At 36.8% G+C, this 19,710-nt stretch overlaps 1 protein-coding gene across 10 annotated transcripts in view; it reads left to right on the top strand.

The window, feature by feature from the left end:
* SHLD2 (shieldin complex subunit 2) overlaps positions 1 to 19,710 on the top strand; it is a 41,181-nt gene that overhangs the window by 7,001 nt on the left and 14,470 nt on the right. For 4 of the 10 annotated variants that reach the window (XM_037399238.1, XM_037399232.1, XM_037399236.1 and 1 more), the window contains 3 exons: positions 10,217 to 11,972; positions 12,449 to 12,581; positions 16,642 to 19,148. In XM_037399238.1, the coding sequence (XP_037255135.1) occupies positions 17,627 to 19,148 (1,522 nt within the window). In that variant the 5' untranslated portion in view covers positions 10,217 to 11,972; positions 12,449 to 12,581; positions 16,642 to 17,626. Of the gene's footprint in view, positions 1 to 6,165; positions 11,973 to 12,448; positions 12,582 to 16,641; positions 19,149 to 19,710 lie in introns of those variants that run through there. The other 6 variants (XM_037399231.1, XM_037399240.1, XM_037399239.1 and 3 more) reach the window with 6 other exon arrangements.

Raw genomic sequence — 19,710 nt, 5'->3', positions numbered from 1 at the left:
TTGTTGGTACAATTGAAATTGGCGCTGTTCATCAGCAAAGTCCAGGAGTACATTGGCTGGTATTTTGCAACACATTACAGATTTACAAAAAAAAAAAAAGGTAAAAAAATTGCTGGTTATGCTGGATGCTGAACATGTATGTGATATCTTTTCTTAGTCATCTTTTACAGACCTCAAGATTGTTCATGGTGTCCACTGGATGTAGAGATACAGTGCAAATGTTACATGGCTCATCCTAGAGGAATCTCAGAATAGGGAAATAAATCAGAATAAGGAATACTTGGATTTTAATTATATTGTCCCATCTTGTGCACATTTGAACTATTTTTGGAAACACTATTTAAAAAGGTTAGGTATTTTTCCAGTCCTTTTGGTCTGTCTTCTAGTTAAACGATTTGGTTTATTATTAATGTCCTTTGATGCTGGAGTTAATAAAAATCACGTTATAAATGGTGTTCAGGTGCCCATAGGGCAGTCTTCTTAAATGTATAGCCATGCAGTGCCAGCTTACGGGATTGTGGCAAAACGTGCACCGACAAAATCTGTCTCCTGGAATGTCTTCTGGAGGCATTGTTGCTGTCATTGTTCCTTGGTGCTGGTGTGGGAGCAGTGGGCACTTGAAGGAGCAAGGCCCTCATGTATCCACAGTTGTGAGGAGCATCCAAGGTATCTCGGCAGTTGACATGAGAACAGTTTACAATTGCTGCCATAAATCCTCAGCGCTGCCACAGAATCTGATTTAGATAAACGTTTCTTTTAATTAACAAGCTGAAGATTTTGTGCTGCTTGTAAGTTTTTCTTTATTATTATTTATTGTCTAGTCTTGTCAATGTTGGCAGGTTGTCTCATCTCTGTTCTACTTTAGCTCTTCTGTTTTTTCCTTTCAAAGTCAGTAGTTTGAAGGTAAGCTTGTTTTGAGCTAGTGGTAAGGTAGCATCTCTGCACATCATTGGTAACAGATTTTCAGATTTCAGGAGGAGTATTATATTGCTGTCATCTGACTGAGTTAAAATCGTCATGGAATTTGTGAAAGCTTATCTTGATTTCTTTTGTTCTGTCTTATCAGTTTTTCAGATAAGGTAGTGTTTGATTTTAATTCAGTAAAGGAAAACTAACTGGCAATCTAAATATGTATGCTTTTACATTGTTCACAGTTATCATTAGAGATCAAGTTTCACGAGCATTGTGGCAGTTATATAAATAAATGTGTATCATTGGGCTGTATAAGCAGAAATTGAACTTCTTCCTCGTGTGACAGATACTTCGTGAAGGTAATAGAGAAGGAAGGAGAAAGAAACCAGTCTCCTTCACTGTTCTGTTTCCCCTGTATACTTTACGCCTCACCTACCAATGAACCCATACTTGTAGTGCAAGTTCATTAGTGTTACTTAGTTTTAGGTTTAATTTATTCTTGTTTATTACATGGCTAATTCAGTGAAGGTTATTGTAAGTCAAAGAAATTAATGGGCCTGTTAACTAAAAGGAAAAAGGTATCTCATTTGACAAAACGTTGTACTCATCACCTTTTTCCTCCCAGAGTGGCTGAGTCTTAGTCATATCAGGATAAAGCACACTGTCTCCAGACTTAGATTTTAAAGTAATTCTTAACAGGTTAAAAATTAAGGCTTAGTTGTGTGGGTAGGTTCTGCACAACACGTAAGGTAAGATAAAACCTTTAACGCATAAGGTAAGAGAAAACCTCTTTCACATAGTTCAAAGGTTCAAAAACTAAACAAAAAGTAACACCAAGTGCCCTGTGTTAATACCAACTTTGAATCATTTGATTATCTTATCCTGGTGTAAGACAGCACCTGAGACTTCAGTAAGGTAAGGAATAAAAGCATTTGACTGAGGAGAATGATAAATCTAATTGCAGGAAGAGAGAAACCTGCAGATACAGAAATGGGATAATCGGATGATGAATGTTAAAATCTCAATAGGTAAGCTGAAAAGGATGGGTTTGTGACATCAAAAAGGTGAAGGATTACGCATTGGGGAATGATAGTGCAGTGTTTAAGGTATTGAGTTGAAAGATTCACACAGAGTGAGCTCTCCACTTGTTCCACTTTACTGTGTGAGCCAAAGTAAATTACTTAATCTTTCCTAGCCTCAGTTCCCATAAGAAGAACAGATGATAACTTAGCCCCTACTTCTCAAAGGTATGGGGAGGACAAATATGTCAAGTATCATTTGGAACTGGGCTGGTTATGCAAACTTGTATGGTCCTCATATCTGAATGAATATAGGTCAGAAATTACAGAGCATGGACAGTATTCTAAATAAGAAACTCACGGAGTTTGCTTTTCTAATAAACTGATACAGTTTTTCTTTCCTGTCAAACTTAAGTTTTCTCAAGAAATACAGGAAATTAGATTATTGTCTTCTCAGTGGTAAGAAAAATATTTCTTGTCTTGAATGTTTATCCTTTATCAGAGCATGTTAAAATTACTCAGTTTTTTCTTTGTTAGGAGCAGAAACAGTGAGCTTTACTGGTTCATTCATTTTATCTTGAAGGTAATGAAAAATCGAAGTTATGTAGGATTTTCTAGGTTCTGTTGGACTAAAAGTAGAAGTTCTCTTGGAATAACAAATGCAATCTGGCACTGCATCCATAAGCTCCTTTAATGTGTTATTTTGGATAAAAGGAGTGATTATCATTACATGTTACATATATGTTTTTCAAGCAGATTTTTACAATTATTTCTGTGTCTGGTGCTTAATGTGTCTGGGGAAAAAATATCAGTCTTTCAGCAAGTCTTCATCCAGCAAATTGGATGCCAGGTGAAGAGAAGGTAATATAACTTGACCTATGACTATATTTGGTTATAAAAAATTCTAAAATGCCAGGTAAGGTGAAATTATTCAACAAACAAAGGAAATGGATACTGGGATTGGCATGAGTTCTTTGGGAATATGCTGGTATAGATACGATTGTGCTTTGTTGCTGAGAATATCAGATCAACTTCTTTAGAGCACTGTAATTTCTTGAGCTTTGTCTACGCTTGGTGGTGGTTGTTGTTGTGTCGTCCCTGTCGTGTGTGTGTGTGTCCCCATCCTAGATCAAAAGAGAATATAAAATCTGGAGATGAGATGGACCCAAGGTGACTTTATCAGACCTTTAACTGCATGGACTGCTAATCCTAATTAACTTGTTGGGAGTATGGACATAGCAGTTGAGCTATTCCCCAGTCTTCCTGTGTACAGCAGTGTAACCCCAGTGGACAGAAATCTGACTTCTCAAGCATGAGACTTTCATTCCTACAGTAGGACAACCAGCCAAAATCAAAGTCCTTATTGCATCAGTGCTTGTAAAGCACTACTAATCCTAAAGATGCATGGCAAGCTTTCTTCCAGTAGTACTGCTCCTGGCAGCTAGTTCTTGACTGAGAAGTCAGTATTTCCTTCTTAGGATAACGGTGTCAGACTGCTCTTGAATTATCATCAGTACTTTTATTGGTATGAAGCATGGTGGCAAGTTTCTATCATGGAGCCTGGAGCTAGCTGGAAATCTAATGTAATGTGGAAAGCCCTATGTAACTTTTAAATGGGAACACCTTCAGTCCCCACTAAACTGTATTTGGATTTATACAGATGAGCAGTTGCATAAGCAAAACCCTTTCTTTCAAAGTCTCAAGGTTTCCCCACCAGTTTCTAAAATCCTAATGTCTGTAAGTGAGATTTTTTTATTTTTTTTTTTCTTTTGGAAAGGTAAGTTTGAGTCAGGACTGCTTTTTAAACGGTCTTTTATTTATGGTGTTTACAGTCTTAAGAAGCTGGGCTCTAACTGGAGAGGGGAAAGCTTTGCATAACACCACCATTCTGTACAGCAGAACGGTACAAGTGGCTTTGCATTGCTCAGCAGTGGAGGACACCACTGGTGGGCAGCCTCTCTGTTTTTACATGGTCAGTGAAAATCTGAGATGCCTGCTAAATAGTGTGTGATTTCAGGGGTACTTGGGGAATGTTACCTGTGTAGACTAGCTTTCAGGATCAGGATTTCAGGCTGAAAAATTACCTGGATTTAAAGTGTAGGTACTTGTATTCTAAACCCTAGGTTTCCCAAGTTAAACCGATAATATGCATAGATAAAGGGACTTGGCAGCTGGTTCCCATTTAGAATTAAAAGTTTTAACTTCTTTGAGAGCTGGTAGAGTAGAACTTAGTTGTTTGCCAAAATTAGAAAGGAGCAACAAGTAACATATCATGAACTATACAATAATTACACAGTTCTTAATTTTTATACATGATGATGCTACTTCTTCCATCTTTATATTTGCATTTTTAATGAGGAATACAATTTAAATGGACACTTCTTTGGATGTTTTTCTCCTCAGCTTCATCAAATCAAGTACGTGCACATGCTTGTTTGGTGAAGATTAAAGCCTTGCATCCATACCCCATCACTTACTAATTTTGTCTCATTGTGATCTGACTATTCAGTTTTCTGCATAGTTTTTCTATTGGCAGCTGCAGCTCATAATATATCATACAATAAATACATTGTAATGTCATGCAAGTTCCTGTTGAGAAAAGCATACACTTAATATGTTAATATTTTACCTCTCACTTGCCACTGAATACCTGGTATTTAATGAATTAAAACTATATTTTGGGGAAGATACCGTCAATTATTTTTTTAATCTGATTTCCATACCGTAAACTGAATCTCCATTTGTTGCTTTTTAGATTCATGCTGACAAAAGTCGTAGCTTAGCTGTTTGCCTTTATGTATTTTTCACTTAAATTTTTTGTCTGCTCCAGTGTTTCATAACAGTTTACATGAAATGTTGCCATACTTCACTTAATGTTTGTTGTTGTTAGCTCATGGCTCCTAAACTGTCATTAATTTGGATGGTATATTAGTTTTAGCTGCAAAATAAAGCTTATATCTATAGTGTAAACGTCAATGTAATTATTGCAATGAGATGTCAGATAACTTGGAACATTAGCTAATAAGATAGAACAAATTGTACTGCTTTTTAAACTCCTTTCTGTCTGGTCAGTAGTAAAGGTTACTCATCTCTGGAGAAAGATAATAGGTTGTATGTTTAATGTAATAACTTTTTGATTCTCTGCTTTAGCTCCTAATTTTAAAGTCTTTTAAAGTAGGCATATATAAACAGATCTTAATGTGAAATTTATGGGAAGAACAAAACCAATGTGTATTTACTCATTACCTGTTATTTGCTCAGTCCTATAATATCTGATTATTTCTATTTCATGTGCTTCCACACACAAGTGATTAAAATCTGGAGTTACTCAAATCATTAGCTAAATACATGGAATGGTTTGATATGGAATGGGTAGCAAGTTTTTTTCACCTGTATTTCTTCCCCTCATTGCAGTAATCACAATTTGTTACCTCTCATTTTCCTCTTTCAGATCATTGCAGAAGGTAAAATTTACCTGTATGCACGTGACGTTGAAGTACTGCGAGTCACACATAGTTGTAACGGTCTTTCTATTGAAGTATATAAGTTGACATAAAATAAGGGCAGGTTAGAAAAGACTATTCAGAACTACTTTAGTGCTAAAGTAGTTTGGGTATTGTGGCATTAAACAGAACTCTTCTTAAAAAGATACATTTCTAATGTAGACACTGCCATTTCTGTTCTACCTGTAAACTTCCTACTAGTGTTTTTTCAAAATATTTTTCTGAAAGCTACTGTGATTGTTAGCTTTGTATTGTAGTTTACGTGGTTGTGTGGATAAAAATTTTGCTAGCACACTGGTAGCCTCGTTGTTGTGTACACTGTCAGTCATGCTGTTTCTGTACTAGTAAAGATGATGTATAGAACTTGCCACATTAGGCAGATGAAAAATTGTATTTGCATGCAGGATTACAGTTCTAGTACACAACGTATTAAGCAAATAATTAACACTTCAGTACAAATACTTAAGAGGAAAAGGTTCAGGGGGGACCTTATCTCTACAACTAGCTGACAGGAGGCTGTAGGCAGGTGGGCATCAGTCTCTTCTCCCAGGTAACGAGAGAAAATGGCCTCAAGTTGTGCCAGTGGAAGTTTGGATTGGATATCAGGAAAAATATCTTTGCTGAAAGGGTGGTCAAGCATCGGAATAGGCTGCCCAGGGAGGTGGTGGAATCACCATCCTTGAGGCGTTTAAAAAACACATTAGATGTGGTGTTTGGGCACATGGTTTAGTGGTGGGCTTGGCAGTGCTGGGTTAACAGTTGGACTTGATATCTTCAAAGCCTTTTCCAAACTAAATCGTTCAATGATTGTAAATTAGGTGAGCACTTATTAAATCTCCAGTCTTTCCTCATTATATTGAATTAGAAGCAATTTATAGTTTTAATTCAGCTTGGAGCAGCTGCTGCGTCAAGACAAATGGATAAATAGATAAACACTTATAGTTTCCATCCTTAACCCTTTATACTTCAGGAGCTTGGAAAGTTACACAGCTTAAAACTTCATGGTTCCTTCATATTTTTGTATTGCTGGTTTTATAAACGTGGTTTGGTGGTTAAGATTGAGGAAAGCACCTTTCTTCAGAGAGAGGCTGGTGTACTCTAGGTGAACAAAGTGGGTTGCTGATGTGTGTGAACATGTTAAGTCTGCATACACTTGGCTGAACTTTCTCCCAAAACACATGATGGAAGAGTTAGGGTAGGCAGAATATTCCCAGGTATTAAAATGGTGAGGGGGAGAAATGATCTTGAAAGCTTTTCAGATTAGCTGTGAGTCAGCAGATAGGGCTAGTCTCAACGCCTTAATGTAGTACACCTCAAAAATGAGGACTACGTAGTAGTGAAGTAATAAAATAATTTGTAAAAGTTCTTGAATTAAAGGCAACAGAGTGAAGATGCACAATAGTAGTTACATTAGCATGGTACAGAAGATAATTGAGGTATTGCCTCTAACATAAAGATGGTGAAGAAAATGATACATCTTTACTGAGAACAAGAAAAGGTGTTTATCAGTGGTTATGCAGCTATGCGCTATGCCTTAAAAAGCAGAGGGAGACCCAAGATGGCTTCGTAACACCATACCTTGAGTTTTTTTATTTTGCTTGAGGTGTTTTCAGACAGCCGAATTACCATGGAAAAGGGTAGATATATGTACAGGCCATATAAATCAGTGTTTTAGGCATTTTTTTCACAGATCTTGTTCAGTTGTGATTATTTCACTTTAACTTTTATGGGCAGAGTAGGATAGCAATTGTCATCTACAATTCTTTGAAGTATAATCCATCAAATTATTTTGGATAACTAGTCTATGTGCATTGCTGCTTTGAAGTCTGAGAAAAGTTACCCAATGAAATAGGGAAATTTGCATCTAAAAGGCACCTTTGGCTCAGTCAGCTGTGTTGATAGTTACTCAGTGTCACCTGTTCTCTGTTAAAGCTTAACCAGTTTGCTAAACTAACATCTGTCTAAACCATTGAAATGTAAAGGCTTATATATTAAAAAGCTAATGCTAATTTTCTTTATGTATCATATTTTAATTTTAGCCAGGTATATGCTAAAAGACTTTTAAACTTTCCTTCTGTTTCAGAAGTTTGACTGTCATTTTCATTAACTCAAAATACTCTGAAATTTTTATCTTGTTTTTTCTGCAGTGATCTGGTAAATTAACAACTTTACTCCTTAGCCATAATACCTGCGAAAGAGCATTTGGTTGGCTGACGTTCATACAGTTCTGTAAAGAAGTTGGTAGGTACATTGCTTCTGTAGCCACAATAAGGAGCAAGTGTGTGCAGTGAACCATCTGTGATCTTTGTAGCGCTCTTCACCATTGCACAGAGCCAGCTTGGCCCAAGTCTGAAGGTTATATTCCCATAAGGGAGCTTTATCTCTGAAAAAAACTTAAACTTCTCAACTTCTGGACAGAAGAACTTAATCTTTTTCAGTTGTTAAGGCTGAAGTGTATTCTTGGAGTGTGCGTATAGTGTGTGCAATAGGAAGATCCTAAAATAACCTTGCAATGTCTTTGCATTTTCAGAAACAGAAATACTCAAAATTTGGATATAAAAGTCAGTACTGGCACATTCAACATCTGTCAAGTGTTTTATTTAAAATACAATGCTTACATCAGAAGCATGTGTTACGAACTTTCCTTTTGAGATGTTAGATTTATAGAAATATTCTGTGAAGCCAGCTTTCATCTTACTGAGATATGAAAGTATTGGAGAGATCAGCTACTTAGTATCCCAGCTCACCAGTTACTTTGAACCTCACAAACATAAGCCAGTGATACCACATGAAGGATGTATACTACAGAAACAGATAATGTGCAGAATGTGTCTCGGAGTGGGGAAGGACTAGAAGAGGTCTGGTGCTGTAGGTTCAGTCCTGTCAAAAAATACTTGCTGCTGTTTCTGTTTACAAGAAGGTTAAATATTTGCTCTCCTGGAGAGATCCTGCATAAACAGTGAGGAGGTAAATGAACTACTGATTGAGCTATTGGTCTAAAGAGGTCTTGTGGGCTTGTATGCCATCTGGCTGCTTCTGGAGCTGCTTCTGTAGTTTCTAGTTTTGCAGAGCCTTGGAGCATGTCTTGACCTAGTGATGACTTGTGTGTTCCTAACGTAACTTCTTTGAGTGGGTGGCAGGTTTTTTAGTTAATACATCTAACTTGAATTGTTTAGTGATGCTGGCAAATGAAAAAATACTGCGCTTGCCTTATATTCAAGAGGAAGTGTGGCTTTTGTTAGTCTACTGCTAACATACCCACTGGTGGTGGAGAGTGGAAAATATTTTGCTAACAGTTGTAAATTACTGATTTATCTCACCTAAGTGAAGTTATGAATGATACCTTCTCAGTACTCTCTCCCACAGTATAAAAACACAAGCAGAGTCTTGCCTACAGCTGTTGTCCAAAACATTGATGATATGTGCAGTCAGCATCCATTTTTTTTGTTACAAAACCTCATCTTTTTTGAGTGAAGCTGTTGTACGGGTGAGAAAATAATAGTGGTGGCTTTGTATTTTAAATAATTTTTTTCTGCCATAGCATGGAAACTACATACAATATGGGGGAGTAAATTCTCTTTCCCAGGCCACTAAGGCAACTGCAGTTGAGACATCAGGCTTTGATTATGGCTATCTGTGTGCTATAACCTGTTAATCCCTGTGATGTATGTAATTGTGATGGAAGATGGATTCCAATAACTTCCATAATGTGAAATACCAGCTCATGTGATTTAAGCCAAAAATTTTATTTATTATTATTTTTGAGAAACACACTGGATTTGTGTGGGAAGATGTACTTATTTGTATTATAATGCCTGCACAATATCCTACTGATGTTTTGGCATTTGTGTTACTAAGTCAAGCCAAAAGGTATTTGCTGTTCTGGAAATAGATTTTACAGAAATCCATTCAATCGAAGCCCAGTGAATTGTTGCTCAATTTAGAAGACAGTTCTATTTTACTGATTAGTCAAAAAAATTCAGTTTAAGAAAACAGAGAAGACTTAAAAGAAGAAAATAAAAGCTGCTACTAGCCTGATATCTTGGGGTTTTATCTACCGATCCTAATAAATCAAATATACAGGCAGTTAATTTGATGGAAATAGGGCTATTGTGATCATGTTTCTTTGACCAGTTGCCTCACTTTTGTCTTAGGTCCTGTATTGTTTTATCAACCTTAGTTTGTCAGAAGATTTAATTCCTAAACCAGATATTCATTGGTAATGATAACCTGTGGAAGATTTTCTGCAGACTTAACCATTTTTCTTAAAAAAACCCTTGATGATGTCATTCTAAAACTGTGAGGCTTTTGAATATGCTGAAATATGGAAGAATATCTTTCTTGACAGAAAGTATAGAAGTTTTAGTTGTTTAAATAGTTCTCAAATAAGGGTTTGGGGAATGAGTATTCTTCAAGAAAACATGCACAAGCACTTTTGTATATCTGTCCTTTTACCTTTATCTTTCATTCCTACTTAAGAGGTCACTGTTCCTCAGAACTTTTAACTTCTTTTGTTTGTAACAGCCACTGTATGTTCTTATCTCCTTAATTATGTGGGTTTTTGTATTGCAAAACAAAAATCAATAAATAGCATTTACTCTCGCAAGGCACAAAGGCAGTGAGGAAAGAATTACCAAGTTAATCACAAAAGCCTACTGACTTTACTGCAATTTTCAAAGGCAATGAAGACCATCTCAACGGCTGAATTGAAGTGTATTATCAGTGTTCAGATTTTTGCATCATCGAAAAAGTAATCCTTTTAAAATAAAATGGCTGATGCAGCTGCTGAGTAGATGTCTCCATATGATCCAAGCTTGTATTTACAGAAGAACTTCAAATAAAGGAAAATATTTTCCTTTTGGACCACAGTTTTAGAAGCCACAGGCCTTGATCCTGCAGGCAAGTAGGTACACATTAAATGTTAACAATGCCATTTGGTTGCTTGCCTTAGTTATTATTTTAATAGTTATGAAGTACAATGGTAGTGTTTCTAGCCTTTTAATCAGTATTTTGATTTAACTTCTGAAAAGCATCAGACTGTATGGAACTTCTCAAAACACTGATTTTCATTTGAATTATCAATATCCCTGCTGATGCTGCAGGAGTATTTAGGAAAGTGCCTAAATCTTAGGTGTTTCATATTCAAAAAAGCGTTTTGTTACTAAAAGTGTTGCAGATAATGAAAATTGCATACACATTATTTTATGGCTATATATTACTGAATACAGCTTTTATTTGCAAACCAGCTGTGCCTGTCTCGAGGCCAGATGGTTTTGTAGTCCTCTGGTAAGAGCCAGTGACAAGAACTAATTGCTTAATGCATTAGTATCGCTGCTATTTAATATAAATAATAAGTGCTAATAGAAATTACTTTCTGTTGAATAATAAATCTATATTCAGCTATTATTTAACAGTAACTTCATACTAATTATTACAGGTACTGCTGTAGGAATGAAGGTTTGTGATTTTCATGAATCTAGATATTGACTAGCAGGGTTCTTGTTCTACCACCATGTCTGGTCAACAGCTGCCTCTGCAATGTGTTCCAGACATGTTATTATGTGAGCAAAATAACCATCTTGGAGTAAAGTTACTTTTGCTTAAACAGGTCAGTTATAGATAGGACTACAGGGTTTGCCTGAAACTTTGTATTAAAATTTAGATACAGGCTATTTGGTGATTTTTACCACCACCAAACAAAGGGTGACAAAAATAAGACCTGTATTACTTATCTTATCAATTTCTGCAGTTGCCCATGTGTACGTGTACTTTCTCCCACATGGGTGTTCCCTTGACTTCTTGTAAGGTCCCACTAGCCTAGTCTAAAGCCAATCCGCTTAAATCCCCTTGATCTGCCATCAATTTACAGGTATAGTCTGATGTTAATACATCATGATGATACATCGCTCGCTTAGGTAGAATATAAGATTGCTTCAGCTCTAAGTTGCTTAGCTTGATCTCTTCTGGCAGTTTTTATTTTTCATTCAGTTCCTCTTAATACATACAAATATTTGGACGAAGCTTCTTACTCATTTGGTGGATAGGTGATGTTGCTGGTATATTGATCCACTTCCAGTGCCAACATGAGTTGTTGGCATAAAGATCATCTGTCTCTTTTCTTGCACAAATTGCAAGCAAACATGGAGTATGTTCATCACTTCATCCTGGTGTTGTTTCAGATTCTAAGTGTGTGAAACTGTTATTACACTGCTTGTTGTTTGTTCCGTTTTTCAAGGTTGTTGTACAGCTACAGCACCTGGTTCTTAAAAAGGCAGAGTTGAATTTTGGAGGGAGATTGGAGCAGTGTGGTAAAAGTGCCAGAAGATTTCCCTGTGATGTAGTCAGAATTCTGCATCCAGAGGTTCATTTCTAATCTTCCTTTGGTTGGCAAGTGTCCTAGTAGATTTTCTACTCTATCGTCAATTGGGATGAACTGTTTAAAAAAAAACAAACAACCAATGAAACAACCCTACAGCTTGAACTGAAAGCAAACACTTTGAAGATGGCTGTTAGTAACTCGTTTTTTTTCTGTTGTAAGGTCAGTGAAACAGTCCTTTAATTTTGTTTATGCTACTGATAGAAGTGTAAAATCAAGCATGCAAATGGAGGGAGGGGAGAGCTCAAAGTAGAAGTTAAAATTTAGAATTTAAAGAATATCCTACCTTACGTATTTGTGACCTACAGGGCCAGCTTTTCATCAAGTAAAGAAAGATATAATTGCTTTTGCATATTGTAGGAATCAAGTTAAGTACTTGCAGGTTAGGGTGTTCATCATCAAGCTGTTACAAATTAAAGCTGCAAGTTAAGAGAATATATAGAAATATGTATTTCTATATATTCTATATAAATACATATATTCTTTTATGTGTCTACATATAAAAGAATATACTGGGTTTATCCCCAAAAGCTTAAGTGTTGGGGGTATATGAGAATCTCACAGGGGTAAAGTTATTCTTTTGCATTATCTTGCACTAATCTGATACATCACTGTTATTTCTGTAATTTTATTTGTAGCTTGAAGCTGCAGTCTGTAACAGACACGAAGAAACCGGCACCCAGAGGTGGAATTAGTGTGGTTTACTTCCAGTGTATAGGACTTACATAAAGACTTGATGAAGCTATATTTGGATGTAACTTTTAAATTTAGGTGTCTGACTACCATTAATATTCAGGAGTGATAGGAAGTTACTTTGGCGTAATGCTTAAGTGATTATTGTGGTGAGTGAATACTATAAATGAAGAGTGAAATATGAAATAAAAGTAATGGCTACTTCTAAGGTATTTTAAAAATAATTTAAGACCATGTACGTGGCATCGCACAATGTGCTTCGACTTCTAACTATGGGAAGAGGATTTTAAAAGTTATTTGTAATTGTTTTCCTATGTGTAGCAAATTACTAGAGATTAACAAACTGTTAATGTCATAGTTCTTCATTTTAAAAACCTTTAAATTTAGGATTCCTCTCTTATTGTTTAGGTCAGGGGAAATACACTATATACCACAATGTATTTCTTGTAATGGGTATATTAAACTTCGGTTGCAATGTCTTGCAAATGTAAAACTTGCTGATGTAGTTACTGTGTTTTAATAGATCATTGACCCGTCAATCAGACTCTGACCATTTCAGAGATAAAACGCTAGGCTTTCATTGGTCATTATGAATAGAGCACCTTTCCACAAATTAAGAAATGGTGTAATAATTAACAGGTATAATGGGTATGTGCATTCAGGTTTCAGTTATATCTTTATGAGCTTTAGCTCCTGTTATCTTTGGTGTAGTTAACCCCCTGTCTACCCACAGTTAACTTACCTACAGGATAAAAATGGATTTGTTTTCTGGCAGTGCCATTTTGCTAATAGGATAGGATTTTGCTCGTTTTTTTAAGATCTGTAATGAGCTGTTCTTTTAGACTTTTTCTTTAAAACAAAGCACATAACTTCACTAACAAAACTCAAGTAATAATACTGTTCTAAAGAAGCATAGCAAACGCTTTTGCATGCAGATAATTTAACAGAACTTTAATTTTTTCTGATTCAGAGACTTAAATGATTGTAAGTAATGATGATTTCTGGTGCTGGAGTTTGGTATCTTTGTCCTAAGAAGTAATTCGGAAATTGCCAAAGCAGGTCATTCAATAGTGAACTCATTCGGTGAACTAGGCAGAGGTCACTTAGCAGTCCTAAGGTCTAAATATCTCAAGAAAAATGAAATTTTAAGGTTTTGAAAAGATAAATGATACTTTAGTTGCAAAAATTTGTTAAATAACATCAAGATTCAAATGTTTTTATGTAATATAAGTGCACTGCAAAATATGAATCGGGAAAGAAAAGCTTCAGTTTAGAGAAGTTACAGAACTGGAAAGTTAAGGAAAACTTTGTGAATTATATATAACTACTTAATCTTTAAATGTGACAAAACCCAAGAGAAGTGATAGTTAAAATGAGAGGCTGATAAAATACTGCATAAATGGAAGTTTACCAAAGTATAGAAGTTATTTCTGTTTTGACAAGTGTTTTCCTATTAAGGTGGTGTTGGCATCTTAGTATTATTAATCTGATTTCACATGGTTTTATATGCAATACTGGTTCAGGTGTGTTCTTATTTAACATGTGAGTCTCTATAAAAATGTGTTCCAAACAAACATCTTTAGTAAACTCATTTTTGTACTAGAAGTGGCATAGCCATCATCCTATTGTAAATTCAATTTAAACTACTTCAGGGAAATTCAGTTGCTAATGACATTGATTGTCCCTATATGTGCAGCAGTAGATCTTGGAAGTGTTAGTGTTTGCGGTCAGTAGCTCCCAGATTTTTTTTCATTGGTGGGGTTTTACTGTAGTAAATAAGTTACTGATTATTGTTAATACATTTTGGTCATGTCGATGTTACCTAAGTGTAAGGTGTGCTTATACAAGCAAGTACTCAGGTACTTGTCTAAAAAAGTGTTTTCAAAGTACTTCTTTCATACTAGTCACAGATCTTAATGTGTATTTATACATGTATTTGTAAGAGGATGAGTTATTCTTGAAGAAAATGCAGAAATTTTTCAATTGTACTTGGCAGTGTCATGCCTGCTGTAACTTGAGTCCAGACCACTGCAGTTGCAAGAGGAATTAGCTTTTTTAGAGTATATTGTGAGACTGCCAAGATCTTCCAGGTCCACAAAAAGAGATCGAGGGGGGGGGGGAGGGGGGGGGGGGAAGGTGGAAGGGCACAGTATTTGTCTTTTTTCCTTTCCTATTTATAATATTTCAATATGTGTCCAAGTAGGTAGTTTAGTTATTCATAAAAGATGAGGGGTAGTGGGGTGTGGTCAACACATTTCTGATCCAAGAGCGGCTTAGCTTACGCTGAGGCTCTGGAATGCAACCTTCCCTGTTCCTAACACTGTCCTCATAAACCTTCCAGTTACTTGTTCCTTTATTTCTAGTAGTCTATTCTTTCATTAATCTGATGCTGTGATGTACCCTTCCTTAACTGGAAAGATGGGTAGATCCATAACTACCCACCTATATATATATATATATCTACATACTTATATATGTATTAAAAAACCTACTTTTTTTTGCTATATTCTGATCCTCACACGCATACTACTTAATATTGTAGTGCACACAAAACTACTTGAAGCCAACCACAACTAATTAATCCGTAACAAATAAAAATAGTTCAATAAAATCCTGCTGTAATCTTTTATTTTCCCAGTTCTTCTATTTTGCCTGTATTTAAATCTAAAAGTAAGATTCCTGTTTTGCCACAAGGATCTTATCTGAGTGTAAGAAGAATTACTCCAGTTGAATCTCGGGAATAAAAACAGAAAATAGATTTTTATGAAGACCACAAGTATGCCAAGGTAGCAGCTTTGTCTAATTCGGACTATGCATAAAGAGTTTGTGTGTATATATACTGAGAAGAAAGTCTGGGGCTGTTGGCATGCATTTAGATTTACACATTGTTGTTTTCATAGACTGGTAAAGCTTTTCACTAACAATAATACAGCAGTGCTAGGGAATTAAACCAAAGTTAGTTTCTATGGTTTGAATATGGGGATTAGAATTACACACGACCCCCCTATGCTTGCATATGATTCTTCAGTGATGTTTTTCCTTCAAGTCTTAACTGATTAATTCATTTTTCCACCTTGATTATGGGAAGAATCACCTGGGCGAGGGACCGAGCGCTGCCCCAGCCAGTGTGCGGGTGGCACCAGCTGGGGGTGTCGATGTGCTGGGGGGCGGGGGGCTCTGCAGGGGGGGCTGGGCAGGCCGGGCCGAGGGGCCGAGGCCACTCGTACGAGGTTCCCCAGGGCTCAGCGCCGGGCCCCGCGCCGGGGTCACCCCAGCCCCGGGCAGCTGCGGGCCTGGGGCAGAGCGGCTGGGAAGGGCCCGGCGGGGAAGGGCCTGGGGGGGCTGGCTGGCGGCCGGCTGGGCAGGAGCCCCCCGCCTGCCCAGGTGGCCCAGGAGGCCAGCGGCACCGGGCTGGTGCCCGAAACAGCGTGGCCAGGGAACAAGCGACAGGACACATCATTCTATGAAATTGTTTAGTCTTATCAGTTAGGTTGCACTTCTGAAGTTCATGTAGAGCAGTGGTAACATTTTCTGTTTGTCGTAGGGGATCTGTTACTGAGGCTGTTTTGACATCGTTATTGGGTAGCTTTTTATCTACAGAACTTATTAACATCACTTCTTTAGGACTTCATCCTCACTGTCACTTTGCTTTGCCTTTCTTTTCTTACGTCATGAATGTTGAACTGCAGATTCTGTTAGTTATTTGTCTATTAACATTCTTTAATTACATAATTGAAACCTTTTGTATGGGAATTAGCCTTTAAAAGTTGCATTCATATGAGGCTGAATTCAAATGTACAACTACAGAAGTTTGGATACTCTAATCAGTTAAGTATGAATTGCTTTGCAATGATCGTAAAACTGAGCAATACCAGTTAGTGTTTTGTAGCTTCTTTATATGATAACATATCCGGTTTTAGTGGTTGTATACTGTTTTTTCCAGATGCAGCTATAATATACCAGAGATCGGGATGTTTATCGTTTTTCCGTGTTACTGTGAGTTTTATGAGTGTGCAGAGTTATCGACCCCTAGCGGGTTGTTAGGAAAATGGCCGTTAATTTAATAATTGCTAAATGAAAAATGTAAGTACTTTTCAGTGCTGTCTTTGTTTCAGTGTTCTTTTTCTTCTGTTTGCAGCTGGATTATCTCCCAGAGTTCACTACTGGTGTTCCGTTTCCTACCTCTGCAGAATTGCCTATTGCAGCAACTTCTATGAACAACACTCCCAAAACACGTAGCTAGGTGTCTGCATTTTAATGAACACTTGTAGGTGTCGCTGAGTATTTTAAAATCAGACTACAGCAGAAATTTAAAAAATCAGGGGTCTTTTGTGCTGTGTAAGGTGGGCTTATCTTTAATTAGCTAGAAAAGCTAGTAGCTTCTTGGGTAGTATGGTACTATTTAAATGAATTAAAACAAATTATGAGTCATCTGCTCAGGTTTCACTGACCTCTTAACTGACTGTTTATTTAATAATTATAATTTATCAATAATATCATCAAGCTTTCCATTTCCTAAAACAGTCACTTAACACAGTATTTTCATGCTAAAACAGCATGTAAAATACTGCATTTGTAGAAAATTTTAAACTAATTATTAATAGCTCTAGTATTTTTAATCATTTAGTTGAAATTGTAGTTTTCTGGGAGATTAAGTTATCTCCTAACTATGCTGTGTAAGTTTATTACACCCATTTATTTCAGATTAAAATTAGGTACTGAATAGGGAGTTCACGTCTGACTGGCTAATTAGCAATAATAAATGAAGATGCGTCTGCTCATGAATTAAACTTAAATTGAACTCCACTATAACTCTGCATCTGCTATATGTTTTCAAGTATCAGAATGAGAAATTAAGCCCCACTGTAAATTCATTTTTCTAAGCAAATTTGATACAATAAATAACTTCCAGTCTTTTCTTTGTGTGCATTTTAATTTTATAGGCTTTAGGTAGTAAACTAGTGGTTTTACCAGTTAAATTATTAAATACTCCTTTGAATTTTAGGTGTGTTTAAATTGTAAAGAAAAGGCAAAATATATTTTTTTGCATTTACTAATATTTAGTATTCTGCCTATTACATAAACCACATTGTTTAAAGTCAGACTTGGCACAGCAATCAAAAATGACAAAAAGACGTCAAATTCATATTTTTGTGGGAGCACCCAACATTCCGAGCCTAGTGGAGATGTCAGAACAAAGTAGTTCAGCACCGGCTGCTGAAAAATGGAGGGAACTCCGCTGTTGGTGTGATACACATAGTCTTTTTCCTGGAAAAGTCAAAGATGCTGACCACTTAATGTTTCAGACAGAAAGCTCTATAGTCACAGCAGTTCCTACAAGTGATGACAGCTCTAAGCAGTCTGAACAGGGGAGATTAATGGTAGCAAAAGAGATTTTGACATCTCTTGTGCCTGCGGCAGTAACTTGTGCCAGCACACCTAAAAAGACCAAAAGTTTAATTTATTCTGATTGTCAGATATCTACAGATAAATGCGCACATGCAAATGTGAATCAGGCTGCAAATCAACACTTTGCACAAAGATTTGCAGAATCAACTAGACAATATAAACAGTCACATGGTGGCTGTTCAAACCTTACTGAAAGAAAAGCCAGTCACGTAGAATTTAACAGCTCTTACATTTCTGATTTGGTTGCCAGTACTAAGCAGATTAGCGTACATCTAAGGTCTGTGGGAGAAGTTGTTCAATCAGATTGTAGAAGTGATTGCCGTGAACATCGAAGTCAGTATCTGGATTTGTTTTTCCCTCAAAATCGAGAGTCAAAACCAAAAGGACAATCAAGTGATTGTTTAGACTTTGCAGTGTCAACAGACACTGAGTTCCGTAGTATAATAACTTCAAGTCAGATGGCTGTTTTTGCATGGGGTAGGAATGAGATGCGGAAAAGAACTGTAAAACTGTTGGAAACAGAAGCAGGCAAAAAAACTGAAAAAAGGCAGTATGATCAATTCCAGTTTGATCCTGATGTTGGAACATGTCTTAATGTGGCTGAAAATGAATATAAGGAAGAGTATACAAGTTCCCTTGAACTTTTCAGTTCTGAGGGTGATGCGGAAAATGTTTGCTTTGAAGCTACAAAACAAGAAGGAGCTGCTCAGGGAAACGCAGAGAAGTCTCAAGAACGTAACGTTCCTGCTGAGCAACTTGAAAATGAAATCCATATTGAACCACTGAGCTCAGGAATATTGTGCTCTCAAGTAGACAGTTCTCGTAAGATCTGTTCGGAAAGAGCCCGCCAGTATGAAGATTCCTTTCATATTTTTCCTCCAGCATTTGAAAGACGGCTGAAACCAAAGAGAGCTAAACTGAATTCTTCCCCAGCTGGTCCTGGGATGAGAGTGGATCAAGAGAGGATGGCAGAGTTCAAGAAGCTTCAAAAGAAACTAACACCACTTAAGAATTGTTGCTGCAGAAATCAAAAGTACAATGTTTTGGTTACAATAGTACATCCCTGTCATATCAGAGAAATACAGATGAAGACTAGACCAAAATCTTCATGTACAATTCCTGTAGCAACAATCGTCGTTATTGACCAGTCAGAAATTGAGAGAAAGGTGGTGCTGTGGCGTAGCGCTGCGTTTTGGTCACTCACCGTGTTTCCTGGGGATGTTGTACTGCTTACAGGTGAGAATTCCTTTGTTTCCCTTTTTAAAATGTGGGTCTTAAAAATGCCTATTTAAAGTAGAATGGTGTGTAACCAGTAATTTGAAACTGTGGCTAAGCGTTTGTAAGTATCTTGCATTGCTCAGCATCACTTTGAATTTTCAGTCAGCCTGCCAGTGGAACATCAACGGTCTCATGGAAGCTTGCCTGTCTCTTCTGTGTAGTCTTTGGTCTGAGACACAGGAGTGCATTGATACTGCAGCAGTGCCGTAGATAGTCAGTCTTATTTTCTAACCTGTCAGTGCTTTAAAACAATTGTTCCTGAAAGGTGTAAGTGCTGCTACAAACCAGATATGCTAGTTGTTCAATGGATAGACTTTTTTTTGTAATTCTCCGCTGTCGAGCCAGAAAATCATGGTGATCTGTTCAGTCTCAGGGTGAGAAATAGTTCTTGTCTGCTTAATCATTCTTATCTCAAAATACATCAAAAATCTTTCTGAGTAAGCCTAGTACTTAGCTACTCATTCTGAAATGTTGCACAATAATAATTCACCAATACAGTCACCCACTTCACTTATACAGC

The sequence above is a fragment of the Falco rusticolus genome, chromosome 9 (genome assembly GCF_015220075.1).
Source record: "Falco rusticolus isolate bFalRus1 chromosome 9, bFalRus1.pri, whole genome shotgun sequence".
In the NCBI taxonomy this organism is placed as follows: domain Eukaryota; kingdom Metazoa; phylum Chordata; class Aves; order Falconiformes; family Falconidae; genus Falco; species Falco rusticolus.
The sequence above is the reverse complement of the archived record's forward strand: the minus strand, read 5'-3'. Positions and strand labels throughout refer to the sequence as shown.